General features: G+C 43.8%; 1 protein-coding gene across 1 annotated transcript in view; it reads left to right on the forward strand.

The window, feature by feature from the left end:
* The first annotated feature begins 2,864 nt into the window (after positions 1-2,864).
* Positions 2,865-17,238, forward strand: part of TBP (TATA-box binding protein) — a 57,249-nt gene continuing 42,875 nt past the window's right edge. The window contains exons 1-2 of the mRNA XM_033939199.1: positions 2,865-3,020; positions 8,107-8,349. Coding sequence (XP_033795090.1) covers positions 8,296-8,349 — 54 coding nt within the window. The 5' untranslated portion in view covers positions 2,865-3,020; positions 8,107-8,295. The remainder of the gene's footprint in view (positions 3,021-8,106; positions 8,350-17,238) is intronic.

Genomic DNA, 17,238 nt, shown 5'->3' on the forward strand with positions numbered 1-17,238 from the left:
CATTCAGTTTTTTCAGGTGCCTCCTACTTCGAACAAATTAGCCACCTGGTATCGCATTTTGAAGAATGCTTCGGCCCTGGGATCCATTTATAGGTTGGCTTCACAGTGGCAAACAGAACTTGATATTACACTTGACCGGAGGGCATTTCTTGATCTCTTTGCCAATGTATAAGCCTGGGGGGGGCTCCACAGATTTTTGGGAGATGCAGTTAAAATCTTGCACCGAGCTTACCTCTCCAGGGTGCAAGGGGTCCGTATAGGCCTGTGGGAGGGCGAGGTCTGTACTAAATGTCATCGCTCTTTGGGTACCCTCACTCACCATTTTTTTTAATGTCCTGCCTCTGCCTTGTGGCTGCAAGTTCTTCCACTTTTGGAGCACCTGGTTCAACGTGCTGTGCCCTGGGACTATGGTTTCCTGTTATTGGGAGATCAGCGTGGTTTGATTGAGGGAGGCCTCACGTTACCTCAGTGAAGGGGCCTTTACATGGCTGTCTTGGTAGCAAAAAAGCTCCTGTTGCAACATTGGGTGACTGACACGGTGGTCTCTTTCCCGCAGTGGCTTGTTTAGCTGAGGTGGGACGCTATGAAATACAGCACACTCCTCAGTCTGGGCACCTTGCACACCGGTGTTACATAGTTCTTTGGACGAGAGCCTTGCTTTTGTGTCCTGGTACTGCACCGGAGGCCGCAGATCCCATACTCTGATTCATCTAAGGGTGGTTGATGTTCCTTTCTTTCTCCCCTGGGTAGATGCACACATGGGTGTTTGGTTGTTTGGGGAGTATGACTGTTGGGATGCCTGGTGAGTGATTGTTGTGACTTGAGACTAGTTGTGTGGGTTTGCCTGAGTTTGTCTGGGGGTTTTCTATTACTCAAAATGTCAATTGTGTTGGGCATCCAATCAAGGGGACTTTGTACTTTGTCTCATTGTTACCATGTTCTTTCGCTTGTTGAATTACTTGGCTGTTTTGCCTTGCTTTTATCTGCTTTCCTTTTTGGTTGTATGTTCCGGTTCATAGACAACTCGGCGAAAGACAAAGGCGCGCGCCGACAACTGAGCGCAAGACGGAGGCGCACGCCGAAGAAAATTACAGTTTTTAGGGTCTCCGACGGGGGTTTTTGTTGGGGAGCTTCCCAGTTTACTTAATAGATATCGTGCCAGCGTTGTGGAGGGTTTGGGGGGTTGTAACCCTCCACATTTTACTGTAAACTTAACTTTTTCCCCTGCCAGCGATCCTCACCCCGAAGTACCGCGGTTCGGATGGGGGTGGGCGATCACCATCGCAGCAGGAGAGATGAGCCATCTCTCCTGCAGCGATCAGCCCTCCCCCCTACAACGATCGGGCATGAGGGAGCCCAAGCCCTCCTGCCCGGGGGCAACCCACCCGACACGATAGGGCAGGAGGGAGCCCAAGCCCTCCTGCCCAGGTGAACCCCGAACCCCCTGACACTATTGGGGCAGGAGGGAGCCCAAGTCCTTCTGCCCCGGCACACTGAACCCCCTGATACTATCGGGGCAGGAGGGAGCCAAGCCCTCTTGCCCAGGCGAACCACGAACCCCCTGACACTATTGAGGCAGGAGGGAGCCCAAGCCCTCCTGCCCCGCGGCACCCCCGAACCCCCAATACTATTGGGGCAGGAGGGAGCCCAAGCCCTCCTGCCCAGGTGAACTCCGAACCCCCCAACATGATTGGGCAGGAGGGAGCCCAAGCCCTCCTGCCCTCGACGCAAGGGCCCCTCCGAACCCCTGATTGCCCCCTGACCCGCGGACCCCCCAACCCCACCCTCCCTCCCCGTACCTTCAAAATCATTGGTCGGACAGGCGGGTGGGGCCTGAGATGCCTGGGCCAACCGGAATAGGCCCAGTAGGCTTAGGCCCCTCCTGTGGGTGGGGCCTTAGGCATATGGGCCGGGTTGGGCTCCCTCCTGTCCCGATAGTGTCAGGGGGTTCGGGGTTCGCCTGGGCAAGAGGGCTTGGGCTCCCTCCTGCCCCAAAAGTGTCAGGGGGTTTGAGGTTTGCCTGGGCAGGAGGGCTTGAGCTCCCTCCTGCCTCGATAGTGTCGGGGGGTTCGGAGGTGCCGCAGGGTAGGAGGGCTTGGGCTCCCTCCTGCCAGGATTGTTGTAGGTGGGGGGAATTCTGTAACTGGTGTTGTTTTTGACAGACATCAGTTACAGAATCCAGCTTTTTGGCAAAGGACTGGCTCCTCCTTCGCCTAAAAGCTCTTGTTTTGGGCATTTGGGAGTTAGGCTTTTTTTTAGGTTGATCATATGGTGTTAGTGTAGACATAGTGGTGGTCTGGGCGTTTAAACAGCTGAACGTAGAGGCAGGCCATTATAAATTTAAAAATAAAAAAAACAACAACTCCTTTTGGGACTTTTTTTTTTGATAATGGACATTTTCCCTGCTTCTGCTTTCAACGTTTAAGGCCTTAGGCCAAAAGGGGACTTAGACGTTTTTTTGATTATGCCCTCCACATGTCTAAATTCAAACGTATATAAAAACAAATGTGTACACTTTTCTTGACATATCTGGAGCCAACATTTGCAGAAACCTTTTTGTGTGTGTATAGAAGAGAGATTTTATTCTGACACCTTGCTCTCTAGCCTTTCCAAAGTCCACCTCTAATATAGATGGCCACTGTCATGCCTAAGGAAAAAGAACACTGTGAGAAAGCTGTTATTGGGAGAGAGAGAGAGGCTTGGCTTTGAACCAAGAGAGCCTATTGGAGCATCACAATGAGGCTTGAAATACACAGAAAGGCTGCCTGAATACCGGGCTGAGGCTTGAAACCCTTATTGTTTGGAATAGTGACTACTGCTCAGGAAACCCCTCCCCCCAAAAAAAATAAAAAAATAATCCAATTTGGCGGAGGAACCCAATCAACTGTGTCTACCCTTCTTTCCTCTTATCACGTTCCGCTTTCTCTGACGCAGCTTCCTGTTTCCGGCGGGGCGAGAAGCGGGCGGAGGGAAAGTACCTGTGAGGATGGCTGTCAGTGACTTCAATGATAGATTTGAAGGTAGGATGACGGGGGAAAATGCAAATGAGGGAAAGATACCGCATCGTGTCCGAGAGGTGGGGCGAACGAGAAGGAGGATGTTGGACCAGAGATATGGAGAACTGGGACAGAGATGTCAGACCGGGTAGAGTGGAAAAGAGGGGGAGTGATGCCAGACGGCGGGAAAGGGAATGGAGGTTTAGGATCCTTGTGTGTTATGTGACGACAGCAAAATATGTTTGTCCTGCAATCGTTTCTCCAGCAGTGGAATTTAAATACGGCTTTCCGCTTGATGCCTAGTCACTCTCTCTTCTGTTGACACTTCTGTCATCTTTTTTTTTTTTTTCCTTCCCTTCCCTTTCTCTCATTTGCTTGTTTGTGTAGCTAAACTTCATTCTCCTTGTTCTTTTCCCAGTTTTGTTGTTTGTTATTTTTTCCAAAAAAACCATCACCTCATAGGCTTGCAGCTCTTTCTCGTTGATCTTATCCCCACTGCCCTCCCTTATTCCTGCTCAGTTTCCTAGTTCATTATCCCCTTCCACCTAATCTCCAAGTCCCCACTTTTCTGTCATACCCATTCCTTAGACCTTACCCATAATCTCAATACACAGTGAATTTTAGAATCTGAAATCTCTATGGGAATCTAGGGCTGAGTCTCAGCCTGCCTCTCTGACATTGCTACCTTGATGTCTCGCCGCCATCTAAAATGAAACATGGCCAAGACTGAACTCCTTATCTTTCCTCCTAAACTCGTCTCTCCCCTTCACCCGTTCTCTATAGCGGTGGATAACACTTTCATCCTCCCTGTCTCGTCGGCTCTCAACCTCAGGGTCAACTTTGACTCGTCACGCTCCTTCTCCTCACATATCCAATAGACTGCCAAAACTTGCCGTTTCTTTCTCTTTAATATGGATAAAAATCCATCCTTTCCTTTCTGAGCATGCTGCCAAGACCCTCATCCATGCTCTGGTCACCTCTTGTTTTGGATTACTGCAATGTGCTTCTCGTGGGTCTTCCGCTAAGCTATATTTCTCCCCTTCAATCTGTTCAACATGCTGTCTGCCTCATATTCTGCCAGGGTGGTTATATGAACAAGAACAGGGACAGAAGAAGTCTTAACTCAATGTAGAGTGAACAAACAAAGAAAAGGCAAGCGAGATGTCATAAAACAACAAAAGGGTGTGTTTATTAGTATAAAAGTCCTAGTACGTTTACTTGATCAAATCATAAGGTTAAATTCCTGACTAGGATCCCAGTTTCAGCTATCTAGAATGCCTTCTTTAGGGGATTAATCAAGTAAACGAGTACTGGCTTGCAGATACTGGACCAACAATACAAGAATCTCAGCTTCACAAATCCTTAAGCCAGAGAATATTAATTATGATCGAACCCCCTCTTCTACGAAACTGCAATAGCAGTTTCTAGCGCAGAAAGTTGCACTGAATGGCCCACGATGTTCCCAGCACTCATTGAGTTCCTATGAACATTGGGAGCATTGCAGCTCCCATGCTAGAAATTGCTATCACAGTTTAATAGAAGAGGGGGTTAGTCTCTCAAATGTATTGTATTGCTTTTGCCTTTGCTTTTGCATTGTGTGAGAGAGCTGCCTTTTAGAGTTCATAGGATGTAAAATGTACAGGATTTTCTCAAGGTGTGTTTAGAAATTTATTTTGAATGAAGCTAGAATTTGAACTGTTTTGTGTTTTTATGGTGCATTTTCTTTGCCTCTGATGCATCTTTTAGCATTTGAGAATTTTTTTAATGATTTATGGTTATGTATTTGCTATACTGCCTTTTGCAGTCTCATCAAAGCAGTCTTCAAATGCTGTACAGTAGTGCTTCTCAACCTTGTCTGACACACCTAGCCAGTTAGTTTTTCAAGGTTACTATACTGAATATGCATCTGAATGTATTGGAGATTTATTGCATGAAATCTATTTCAAGCAAAAATATTTGTCATGGTAATCTTGAAACTGACTGGCTAAGTGTGCCTCTAGGATAGGGTTGAGAGGCATTGCTGTACACAATAGTCACTTGGCATTGATGCTTCTATTGATAATGGTGTTTTTGAGTTTTTCTCCTTCATCACTATGTCCACCTTTCTTGCATCAAGCTTTTTATTGGTTGAAATGGGAGTATCCCAGGAAAATCAAAATTCTTGCTTCATGGCATTTTTGTCATGATCATGATCCTGGTGTATGTCTGGTACTATAATGTTTAGATAATGGTTAGTGCAGCGGCCTGAGAACCAGGGGAACTGGATTCAGTTCCCATTACAGCTCCTTGTGACTCTGGACAAGTCACCTAAACTTCCATTACCCCATGTACAATATAAGTACCTGTTTATAATGTAATATGTAAACGTCTTTGAGTGTAACTACAGATAAGTAATATATAAAATCCCATCCCCTGTCTCTCTTTATTATGCCTTTCTACTATATATACGAGTCTCTGATGAGACATTACAGTTTTCTAGGTCTGTGCTACAGAATCTGCATTTGTCTGTTTTTACAAATTTTTTCTCTGTTGTGAACTATCGTGTATGTAAGTACACTTTCTGTGTTGCACTTTTCATTTTTATCTTGAGATTTGAATTCCTCTCTTTAGTTACCCTTTTGTCAGGGGTTGATCTATTTATATTTTCCCCAGTTGGCTATATAGTATGACTGTGCTGGCCTCAAATATTATTGGTGGGAGACAGCTGCTTCTTTTTAGTCTGCTACTATGAGAGCTTAGGATATCCTAGCCATGTGATGGTACCTTAGCATATCACTAAGCTATGATATCACAGGGCAGTCAGAGACACCTGACTAGAAGCTGCTGTGGCTCAATGGGTAAAAGCCCTGTGCTCATCTTCCAGAGGTCTTGGGTTTGAATCCCAAACAACAACCCCCCCACCAGTACATGTTCCTATTTTAATTGTAGAAAAACTAATCTTCCCTAGCCCTAGAACAGGGATGAGGGGAAGAGACAGCTAGAACCAATAAAGTGTAGAAAAATTAAACAATGGTGATAAACAGGGAGCCCTCAGTCGCACAGCTCGCAATGGGGTTTACACAGCCCCTAATGCACCAGCTGTCACATCAATTGCCCACATGGGCATAGTCTGTAAAACATCCTCGGGCTCACCCGAAAGTAATTAAATGTGTACTAGTGCACCAAAGAAATGTGCTAAAAGTGCCAAATAATAATCCATTCTGGCGGGTGTTTGAGCGATTTGGATTACAGCATTCAGCAGTTGGTTCCTGAGGAAGGGGGTCTGTCGTACTCTTGAAATGGAGTTCCGTTGGACGGACATGTTTGGATAAGCCTTTTGGCTGCCTTGAACCTTTACCCACGGAGAGAGGCAGAGAGACAGCTTCTACCATTTTTGTTGATTATTATTTGGCACTTTTAGCACATTTCTTTGGTGCACTAGTACACATTTAATTACTTTAGGGTGAGCCCTAGGATGTTTCACAGACTATGCCCATGTGGGCACATTGATGTGACAGCTGGTGCATTAGGGGACTGTGTAAACCCCATTGCGAGCTGTGCGACTGAGGGCTCCCTGTTTATCACCATTGTTTAATTTTTCTACACTTTATTGGTTCTAACTGTCTCTTCCCCTCACCCCTGTTCTAGGGCTAGGGAAGATTAGTTTTTCTATTGTTTGGGGTTCTTCCCTTTCTTGAGTTTTTTTGATACCTATTTTAATTGTGGTATTCTACCTTGCAAGTGCACCATGATGATCTCACAATGAGGTCAGCATTGTTCAGCAGCAAACTTCCATTTGCAATGAACTAGAAGCCATTTTGTCTGTATTTTTTTCTCTTTTTAACCTTTTGCAAATGAAGTTATCAATGCAATTTATAAATTATTTTCAAGTGGTTTGCTTGCTGAATGTACCTGTTTCAAGAATCATCTGATTGGAACACTGTTTAGTGAGAAAAAAAGGGTTTTTTTTTAGCAAGAAGAGTAAAACTGTGTGTTTCATGTGCTGTAATTAGCAAATAACATTGCTGTTTGGCCAGAAAACTAGTAAGTTTGGCATGCAATATGTTTGTATTGATGTACCCTGTTTATGTGGTCGCTTATTAAACGTATTTTGAGCTTAATAAAGCAAAAATAAATCCCTAAACCCTATTTACAAGATCGCATCGAGAACGTCCAAAGTCCGCCTAAGTCCCACAGAACTCACGTCTATCAAAATCACTTCTATCTGAAGCCCAAACCATGCTCAAAAGTATACTTCCTTACAATGCCTATAAGACTTAGTTTTACAATTGCTATGCAGCTTGTTATCTTCCTCTGTAGTACACTGGTTAAAGCTACAGCCTTCTACACTGATGTTCCTAGTTCAAATCCAACTCGGTACATCTGACAGAAAATAAATAAAAACATTAAACAGATAAAAAAATTGGTATGGTGCCAACATTTACAATTATAATAAAAAAATAGTATAAATTCGCCATTCTAATAACGTCAGAATTATAATATTAAGGACACTGGTTGGACGTCTAACTCCCGCCTAAATAAAAACCTGGACATCCACCTGATGCTGAGCACCGCTCAGCGTTCTTAAGGCGCAATTCTGCAAAGTGTGCCTAACGAGGATATCCAAACTATGCCCAAATGTAGGCGCACTTTGCAGAATCAGGGCCAAGGTGTGTATACACACACACACACATGTACAAAACACAGATAGAGCAGACATCATTAAAGGTAAGGCAGATACATATGCAGACATATGCTTACACTTTTAAAGGGGTTTGAAACATTTCCTTGAACCATGCTCTGCTTACTTTGCACACTTGTATTATTAACCAGTTTTCTGTGGGCTGATTTCTGCCACTTGTCACTTTATTGGCACTGCTGCTTGAATTAATCTTAGAAACTTGAGAACCTGTTTGATGTCTTTAAGTGATGAGGATTTCATTCTGAAAGTTAATAATATGAATTGGAAGAAACTTGGTTTACAACAGTTCTTGTGTTTTCTCTCTGCCTTCAGCTGGCTGTATTAGAAGCAAATTGTTGCTAAAATTTGGGCAGTTGAAGGTTGAACTCAAGACATTTTTTTCATTTTCCATACTGAGGGGCTGTGTAACAGATTTTTATTTGTTTCTAGGTCTGGATTGTCATTGAGCAGCAGCCATCTACATTTTGTGGCATCAAATGTTTCTTCTCAAGTTGTAATGTTGATGTGCTCGAACTATCGATGGGAATGCAGTAGAAAATGTACAGCAGCTAGACATCTGGACCTATTGCATTGAATTTGCTGATCTTTTCCTACATTTCCTGAGGAATTAACGACACCATGGATCAGAATAACAGTTTGCCATCATTCACCCAGGGGCTAGCGTCTCCTCAGGTAAGTCAGGCTGTAGCTGAAGTAAAATAAACTTCTTCTCATGCAATAAGGTAAAGGAGCAATTACATGAAGGGGCAATTAAAAAAACATATAGGGAGGGAGTAATAGCTATAACTAACTACCTGAGAGATAGCTATAACCCTGAGAGATAGCTATAACTAACTACCCTTACTGGAACAGATTGCAAATGTAATATTGCAGTAGTCTAATTTCGACAAAATCGGGGACTGTACTAAGATCGAAATGATTCCATATCAAATACCGTATTTTTCACTCCATAAGACGCACCCACCTCTAGAGGAGGAAAAACCAAGAAAAAAAATTCTGAATCAAATGAGTGTGCCCTGTACCCTGTCCCCCCTCTGGTGGTCTAGTGTTAGGCTGGGACATGGTACAGTGCACATCTAGTGGTGGGCACGTCTAATGGTAGGCAGCCCCAAGCAGCTAGCCAACCCCAAACCTGGCAGTCAGCTCCAGGCCAGCCAGGCAGCCCCAAACCAGCCAGACAGCTCCAGGCCAGCCAGCCAGAACCTCCCCCTGGTACCTTTCTAAAACACCCCCCTCCCCCTGCAGGACGCGAGAACTGACGGCAGCCAATCAGAAAGCAGTGCAGGGCCAGGCAGGAGCAAGGAAATCTCGCGCCTGACCTCTGCTGCTCCTGTCCGGGAAATGGGAGATGGCTAACAGGGAGGAATCACGCAAGATGTTTTTAACAAGGTTTGATGTGGTGGGTGTTTGCGGGGGGGGGGGGAGTGAAAAAGGTGCAGCGGCGGTGGGTGTTTGCGGGGGGGGGAAGTTTTAAAAAGGTACAGCGGTGGGTGTTTGCTGGGGAGGATGTTTTAAAAAGGCGCGGCGGCAGGCATGTGGGGGGACATTTTAAAAAGGGGCGTGCAGCGGGGGGATTTTTTAAATGGTATGGGGGAGGGTTAAAAATTGTACCTTCGCTCCATAAGATGCACTGAGATTTCCACCCCTTTTTGGGTGGAAAAAAATTTGTCTTATGGAGCAAAAAAATACGGTATTTTCTTACTACCTTACTGGAACAGATTGTGAATGTAATATTGCAGTAGACTAAGATTGAAATGGTTCCATATCAAATATTTTCTTATGGATCTTAGTTTGAATGCCAAATCTGAAACCGAAATTCCAATCAGCCTCTAACAGTTGACAACCTAGTATTTTTAAAAGAAGGCCTAATATAATCATATACAGATTGAATAACATGGGAAACAATGGCAAACTCTGATGCTTTCCACTAGCAGAGTTGTAGCCTGCAGATTGAAACTTGTCTTTTAGAGATCCCCAGAAGTGTGATGTTGCAGTAATCTAGTTGGCTTAGTGTAATCGCTTGGACGACTAAATGCAAATGTCTAGAATTCAAGTTAAGGTTTAATTTGGTGAACTAATTTTTAGATTGAAAAGATCTTCTTATACTTCCAAAAAATCTGGATTCCATACATAATGAAACACTGTCTCTTGCCAATAATAGGTTTACCAGTGGAGGGCCCACATTACAACCCCCTAACCATAAATGTTTTATGTTTTTTTTGTGGGTTCAATTTTAAACCATTTATTAGCATCCAGTCCTGAATACCCACAAAAGAATCTTTCATTTAAGTGTACTGTACAGCATGATTATAAAATCAAAGGCTCAGAAATAAATTAAAAAGGATAAGGTGATAATAGGGATCTTTGTGGAACTCCTTGGTGTATTCGCCATTATGAAAATAATTGCCCATGCCATTTGTCCTCCAATGTCTTATTTTTTTCAAAACCTGTAAACTTCTCTAGAATTCTTTCCTGATGCCCAAGTAGTAAGTCATGGGGTGCCAAATCAAAGGCAGCTTAAAAATTTAGCCACCTAACAAGTATGCACCCCCATCTAACATTAATGCCACCAAAATTGTTTTAGTGCTATCTAAACTATGCAAACCTGACTGAATCTAATAACTGATAATCCAACAAGAATTTTTACAGCTGGATTGCCACCTTTGCCGAAATTGGAATGTTTGCCACTGGATTTATTTATTTAATTATTTCTAGACCACTTGTATCCTAAGTGGTTTACATTCAGGTATTTTATCATATTTCCCTATCTGTCCCGGTGGGCTCAAACTCTATCTAGTGTACCTAGCTAGAGCACTGTGTAGTAGTACTGCCTGATTTACGATTCGAATCAATTCACTTCAGGTGAATTGATTTGAATCAATAAAAATTGGCCTCAACAATTCAGGGCCCAACCCTCCTTCCTGTGTCTTTAGTCTCCTAAAGCAGGAGCGGCAGCACTGCCTCTTGCTGGTCATTCACTGCCGCTCCTGCTTTGAGGGGGGAGGGTCAGTCGGGAAGTGCTGGTGTCCTCCGGCTTCCCCCGGCCTCCCGCTCTTACCTTTTCTTAATTACAGCAAAGGAGCAGCCTGCAGAGAGGATCGCCGGTGTTTTAGCGATCCTTGTAGGCTGTCGTCGTCTTTGGGAGCACGTTCACTCTGCCATGATCCTGCCTATGACATCAGAGGAGGGGCGGGACTGCAGCAGAGTGAAAGTGTTCCTGAAGACAACGGCAGCCTGCAAAAATTGCTAAAACACCGGCGATCCTCTCTGCAGGCAGCTCCGTTGCTGTAATTAAAAAAAGGTAAGAGCGGGAGGCAAGGGGGAACATGCAGGTCTTCGGGGGGGAGCAGGCTTTCGGTGGTTGCAGCCAGGCCTTCAGGGGGGGACAGGCCAGGCCTTCAGGGGGGACAGGCCTTCGGGGGGGGGACAGGCCAGGCCTTCGGGGGGTACAGGCCTTCGGAGGTGACAGGCATTCGGGGGGTGCAGGCCAGGCCTTCAGGGGTAAGGGAACAGACCAGCCCTTTAGGGGGGCAGGCTTTCCGTGGGGTAGGCCTTCGTGGGAGGGGGGCCCTGTTATAGAAGTACATATAGGGAGGGAGGGAAGGGGGGTTCAAAGAGACGTGTATATGCCGGACTGGGATGGGAGAAATAATGGTTCTGAAAACAGAGGACAGTGAAAGAAACAATGGGATTTAGGGAGGGAAGGAACAGAAAGGGAGAGAAGTTGGACACAAGGGATAGTGTAGGGGTAAGAGGATAGAGGGTATTTGGGAAGAGAATGGGAGAGATGGTGAACCCTGGGGTGGTGGAGAAGGAAGGAGAGATGCTGAATTAAAGGGTAGTTAAGAAAAGGAGAGATGGTGGATCTGGGGATGGTGGGGTCCATTGCTGCAGCTGCAGGGATGGAGACAAAAAAGGAAAGATGCCAGAACTCCGGGGGAGGGAAGGGAAGGCAAGAGATGGAAGATGAATGATTAACATGGAGAAAGAAGAAAATAAATGGGAAGGAGACCCTGGCAAGTGAGTTATCAGAAGACAACCAGAGCCTGGGGCCACCATGATTTGAATAATGACCAGACAACAAAAGGTAGAAAAATTAATTTTATTTTACTGTTTTGTGATTACAATATGTCAGATTTGAAATGTGTATCCTGCCAGAGCTGGTGTTAGACAGCAGGCATGAACTAGGACCTAAAAGAGAGAGGAAAAGTCTTTTTTGTTTGTTTATTTTGTTTACACCACAGTGCCAGTGTGGGTAGAAGAGGGCAAAGGGGGTGAAGAGGCTATAAAATAAACCCTCCAGGATGTTTGAAAAGAACACCCAATTGGGCAGGAAAATTGAATCAAATTTTTTCTTGAATCAGGCAGCACTATTGTGTAGGCTCCAAACTCATCCTTCAACAATGGCTTTTAACACTATGAGGCCTAATTCAAACTATGTAACTCGGGTGCAATTTTTCTGACATCTCCTTTAGTAATTGACCTGGCAAGGATTTAAAATGCAGTACTCTTCAAGGCATATTTCTGAATTAATGATTTCACCATCCTAAGGGGTAGGAATGAAAAGTATTTCAACAGCAATTGTCTTGAAATCCCCTTCCTCTCTGAATGACTTCATGCTCCCTTTGCCAAATTTATTCCTCAACATGTACTACTGATAAATCACCCTGAATATTAATCTGTAATTGGAGGGCCTTATACTTAAAACAGCAGGCAAGTTCCTAGAATTATATTTTTCATGCTGGGAATTTTTGCTGAAAGGTAAATTATTCTGTTCACAAATTGGAGAAGACCTTTCATCTTACATGGGCCACCTGTAATGAGTTGAGAATAAAATAAAATATTATCTTCTCTATCTTATATACTCTAAGCCAGTTTCTCAACTTCAAGCCAAGTATCCCCTAGATTGAAAAATTTTCAACACAGTACCCCCAAACTCTGAGCAGCAGAAATTTTGAAATGGATTTGTTAAATAGGAAATAACTAGGCAACATACATAACAAATACAGGTCACCGAAACTAGCATACAGACCAAGGCATTCTTGGTATAATCTGTTATACAGTGGTGCCTCACACAACGAACTTAATTGGTTCCAGGAGCAAGTTTGTTATGCGAAAAGTTCGTTATGTGAAACGCGTTTTCCCATAACAATACATGTTAAAAAAAATAATTTGTTCTGTAGCATAAAATATGCTAAGATGACATAAAAAAAGATAAATTTTTAGTTATTATTTTTATTTAGATACATCTAAAAACATAATTGTTTTTTAAAACAACACACATTTTTTAAATTTAAAGACAGACTAAGTAGAGTCTAATTTTACAGTGAGAGAGGGCAGAGTCTCAGCGGCAAAAAACTGGGACTTAACTGTTCATTTTTTTTTTTTTCTAGCATCGGGGAAGCGGCGAGAGTAGCTCCGCCCCCCCCCAACGCATCAGCAGTAGGCGCCGGGCCCCTGCGAGCCGACGGTCCGCCACTGCACAGGGAGCCAGGCGGAGAGAGGGCAGTTAAGCGCAGTGCCTGCGCGGAAGGATGCAGCTCGGGCGACTTCGTTGTGTGAAACGAAGTTCGTTGTAGGAAGCAAGACATGAAGTTCGTTGTGCGCAGCGTTCGCTGTGCGAGGCGTTCGTTATGCGAGGCACCACTGTAGTTCATTCTCAAATAAACTGGTCCCTTGACAGGTGGTGTGTCATTGTTACAAACTGAGTGAAATTGAAGAATGACTTAGATAGGGCCTATTTATAAGAACAGGAGACCTCAACAAAAGTTGCCTTTATCGACCAATACAGTTTCATCTTTCTCTGGGAAAATGAAGCATGAAATCTGATTGGTCACTGTGGGCAAGTTTTCATATACATGTCCCATCTGCCCTCAGCCACTCTGCCTTTCTCTTTCTCTTTCTCAGACCCCTCCCCCCATGTGCCCTCTGCCTTTCTCTCACTCTCTTTCTCTCTCTCTGACAAATACACTCATATCCCATGTGCCCTCTGCCCTTCTTTCTCTCTCTCTCTCTCTGACACACACACACCCATGTGTCCTCTGCCCTTCTCTTTCTCAGACTTCCCCCCCACACACATATGTATATCCAATGTGCCCTCTGCCTTTCTATCAGATACATCCCACCTTCCCTCAGCCACTCTGCCCTTGATTTTGCTATCTCATGAGATTGGGAGTTATAAGATCAACAGGCTCTTCTTGTACCTCAACACATAAGTTACTGCAAAAAGTTAGTGCAAAAAGTCTAAAGCCCTGTCTGATGTTATGGCAAACTAAAACTATATTAAAAAGTTTTGATATTACTTCAGTAAGGCCAATACATCAACCCAGGACCTTACCATATCATAACAGTAATAACTTTTAGAACTCAAAGAGCAATGATCTTGCACTGTAAATATTGCACCAGGTCCCAAAATACTAATACAGCACCTAGAGATAAAATAAAACAATGGGATTACTGCCGTGGTTATCGTAGTGTATGTTTGCCTTCCACATGGCCTTCCAGCGCTTGGACTGGTTGGCTATGGTAGCAGAGCTTGTTAAATGCTGCAGCCAGCGAAGAGAAGTGTCGGGACAATGTCACCTCATTCATTTCTACTCTGCAAACTACAGAAGGAGTTTCTGAGCATGGCTCTTCCTGCATGGGAGAATTTTATGCGCTGTTGCAGGCCACGGACCTCGCTACACAGGACACTTCAGCAGCTGTCTCCACAGATCCCTCAAAGAGGTCAGGAGGTCCACAGGTCATGGAGCATTGTTGGAAGCAGCTGGGCAGGCTCTCTCTGCTTCAGATTTGCCATCTTCTCCAGGCCCTTTTCAGGCAACCAGTTCTCAGGCTTCTTCAGCATTGCCTCTCCTCGATGAGTTAGAGGAAGGAGAGCTTGCCCCGAGTTAGCGAATGACTCTATTGCAGTTCGGGACTTTCACAAGAAGAAGTTGCCTTCCTTTATCATTAGAGCTCTGGAGGCACTCTATTTCTCCTCCCAAGTCTTCATCTCTGGCAGCGGCTAATCCCAAGATGGTTAGCACCAGGCTGCCTCCTCAGGCATTCCGGTCCAGGAGGCAGTTTGGGAGTTGATCCGGGCTCAGTGGTCCATTCAAGGTTCAGGTTTGAAGGTAGCACTTCTACCTCATCTAGGCAAGGAGTTGGAGAAATTGAAGTGGCCCAAGATGAATTCATTGGTGGAGGCGGTGACCAAGAAGACAACTCCTTGTGGTAGTGGTGTTTTTCTGCTTGGTTATATGGAATACTGAGAGATCAAGAGCATGCCATCCTATGTATCTCCAGTCACAATTCAGTGCTCTCTATCTCTGCCTGCTGGTGGATGGACTTAACCCATTTGCCTACTGTGACTAAGGAAAAGAAAATGCTCAGATACTATATAGTTTTACCATCTTGGGGATATGAATGAGATAAACGCCAATATTTCTAATGTATATGACAAATCTAGGGTTTTATTAGAGGAATGGAATGATATTTTATCTACTACTACACATAAATTTAACCCACCCCCTCCAAAGAAAAACTGTTCAAGGATGATTCAGTTCCTTGAATATTTGGGTTGGCTGTTCATGTGTGGAGGAGCGGCCTAGAGGTTAGAGCAGCTGTCTCAGCACCCTGAGGTTGTGAGTTTGACCCCCCACTGCAGCTCCTTACGACTTTGGGCAAGTCACTTAACAAAATAAGTACTTGTCTATATATGTAAACCGCTTTGATTGTGTAACCACACAGAAAAAGTGGTATATCACGTCCCATCCTCTTTACTTTTTAATTTCTCCTTCCTGTTTTAGCCTTAACTACAAAGTCAATGAAGAAGTGATCAGACCAAACTAAAGGTGCTGATATATAAGAACCTATTAATTCTTCGTTTATTGATGTTACTACAGTATTAAGACTGCATCCAGTTTGTCCCCTACATGGATTTTTCTTATATCTATGATAACTAGGTCCAAACCTTCCAAATCAAGTTAAAGAAAAAGCATCAAAATTTAGTCAGATCCTCCAAATGTAAATTTAAATCCTGTAACAATCACTGCCTGCTAAAAACAAAGAACACATTGTGTGATCAATGTCCAAATGCCCTCTGTATTCTTAGAACAATTACCTGGTGGTCTGTGAATCACCAACAAACTTAAAATTATAATACATTTGATATCTTCAATTTTAAGACTAATTATTCCAAAATCTTACTCATTTTTCTACCTACCATCCTCACCTTCAGAGCATCATAAGAACATAAGAATAACCTTATTGGGTCAGACCAATGGTCCATCAAACCCAGTAGCCCATTCTCACGATGACCAATCCAGGTCACTAGTACCTGGCCAAAACCCAAAGAGTAGCAACATTCCATACTACCGATCCAGAGCAAACAGTGGCTTCCCCCATGTCTTTCTCGATAACAGACTATGGACTTTTCCTCCAGGAAATTGTCCAAACCTTTCTTAAAACCAGCTACGCTATCTGCTCTTACCACAACCTCTGGCAATGTGTTCCAGAGCTTAACTATTCTCCGAGTGAAAAAAGTTTCCTCCTATTGGTTTTAAAAGTATTTCCCTGTGACTTCATTGAGTGTCCCCTAGTCTTTGTAATTTTTGATGGAGTGAAAAATCGATCCACATGTACCCTTAATACTCCACTCAGGATTTTGTAGACTTCAGTCATATCTCCCCTCAGCCGTCTCTTTTCCAAGCTGAAGAGCCCTAACCGTTTTAGTCTTTCCTCATACAAGAGGAGTTCCATCCTTTTTATCATCTTGGTCGCCCTTCTTTGAACCTTTTCTAGCGCCATTATATCTTTCTTGAGATAAGGAGACCAGAATTGAACGCAAAACTCCAGATGAGGTTGCAGGGCATTATAACATTCTTAGTCTTGTTAAACATCCCTTTTTTAATAATTCTTAACATCTTGTTTGCTTTTTTGCCGCCACCACAGGTGGAAGGTTTCATAGTATTGTCTACGATAACACCCAGATCCTTTTCTTGGACGCTAACCATAGCATCCGGTAACTGTGATTCGGGTTATTCTTCCCAATGTGCATCACTTTGCATTTGTCCACATTAAATTTCATCTGCCACTTGGACACCTAGCCTTCTAATTTCCTAAGGTCTGCCTGCAATTTTTCACAATCCGCATGCATTTTAACAATTTTGAACAGTTTAGTGTCATCTGCAAATTTAGTCACCTCACTCGTCGTTCCAATTTCCAGATCATTTATAAATAAGTTAAATAGCACCGGTCCCAGTACAGACTCCTTCGACACTCCACTGTTTATTCTCCTCCATTGAGAAAAATGACCATTTAACCCTACCCTCTGTTTTCTATCCGATAACCAATTCCTAATCCACAACTGAACTTTGCCACCTATCCCATGACTCTTTAATTTTCTCAGGAGCCTCTCCTGGGGAATTTTATCAAAAGCTTTCTAAAAATCTAGATATACTATATCAACCGGCTCAATTTTTTCCACATGTTTATTTACACCTTCAAAGAAGTCAAGCAAATTGGTGAGGCAAGATCTCCCTCGGCTGAACCCATGCTTACTCCGTCTCATTAAATCAT

The sequence above is a fragment of the Geotrypetes seraphini genome, chromosome 3 (assembly GCF_902459505.1).
Source record: "Geotrypetes seraphini chromosome 3, aGeoSer1.1, whole genome shotgun sequence".
NCBI classification, from domain to species: domain Eukaryota; kingdom Metazoa; phylum Chordata; class Amphibia; order Gymnophiona; family Dermophiidae; genus Geotrypetes; species Geotrypetes seraphini.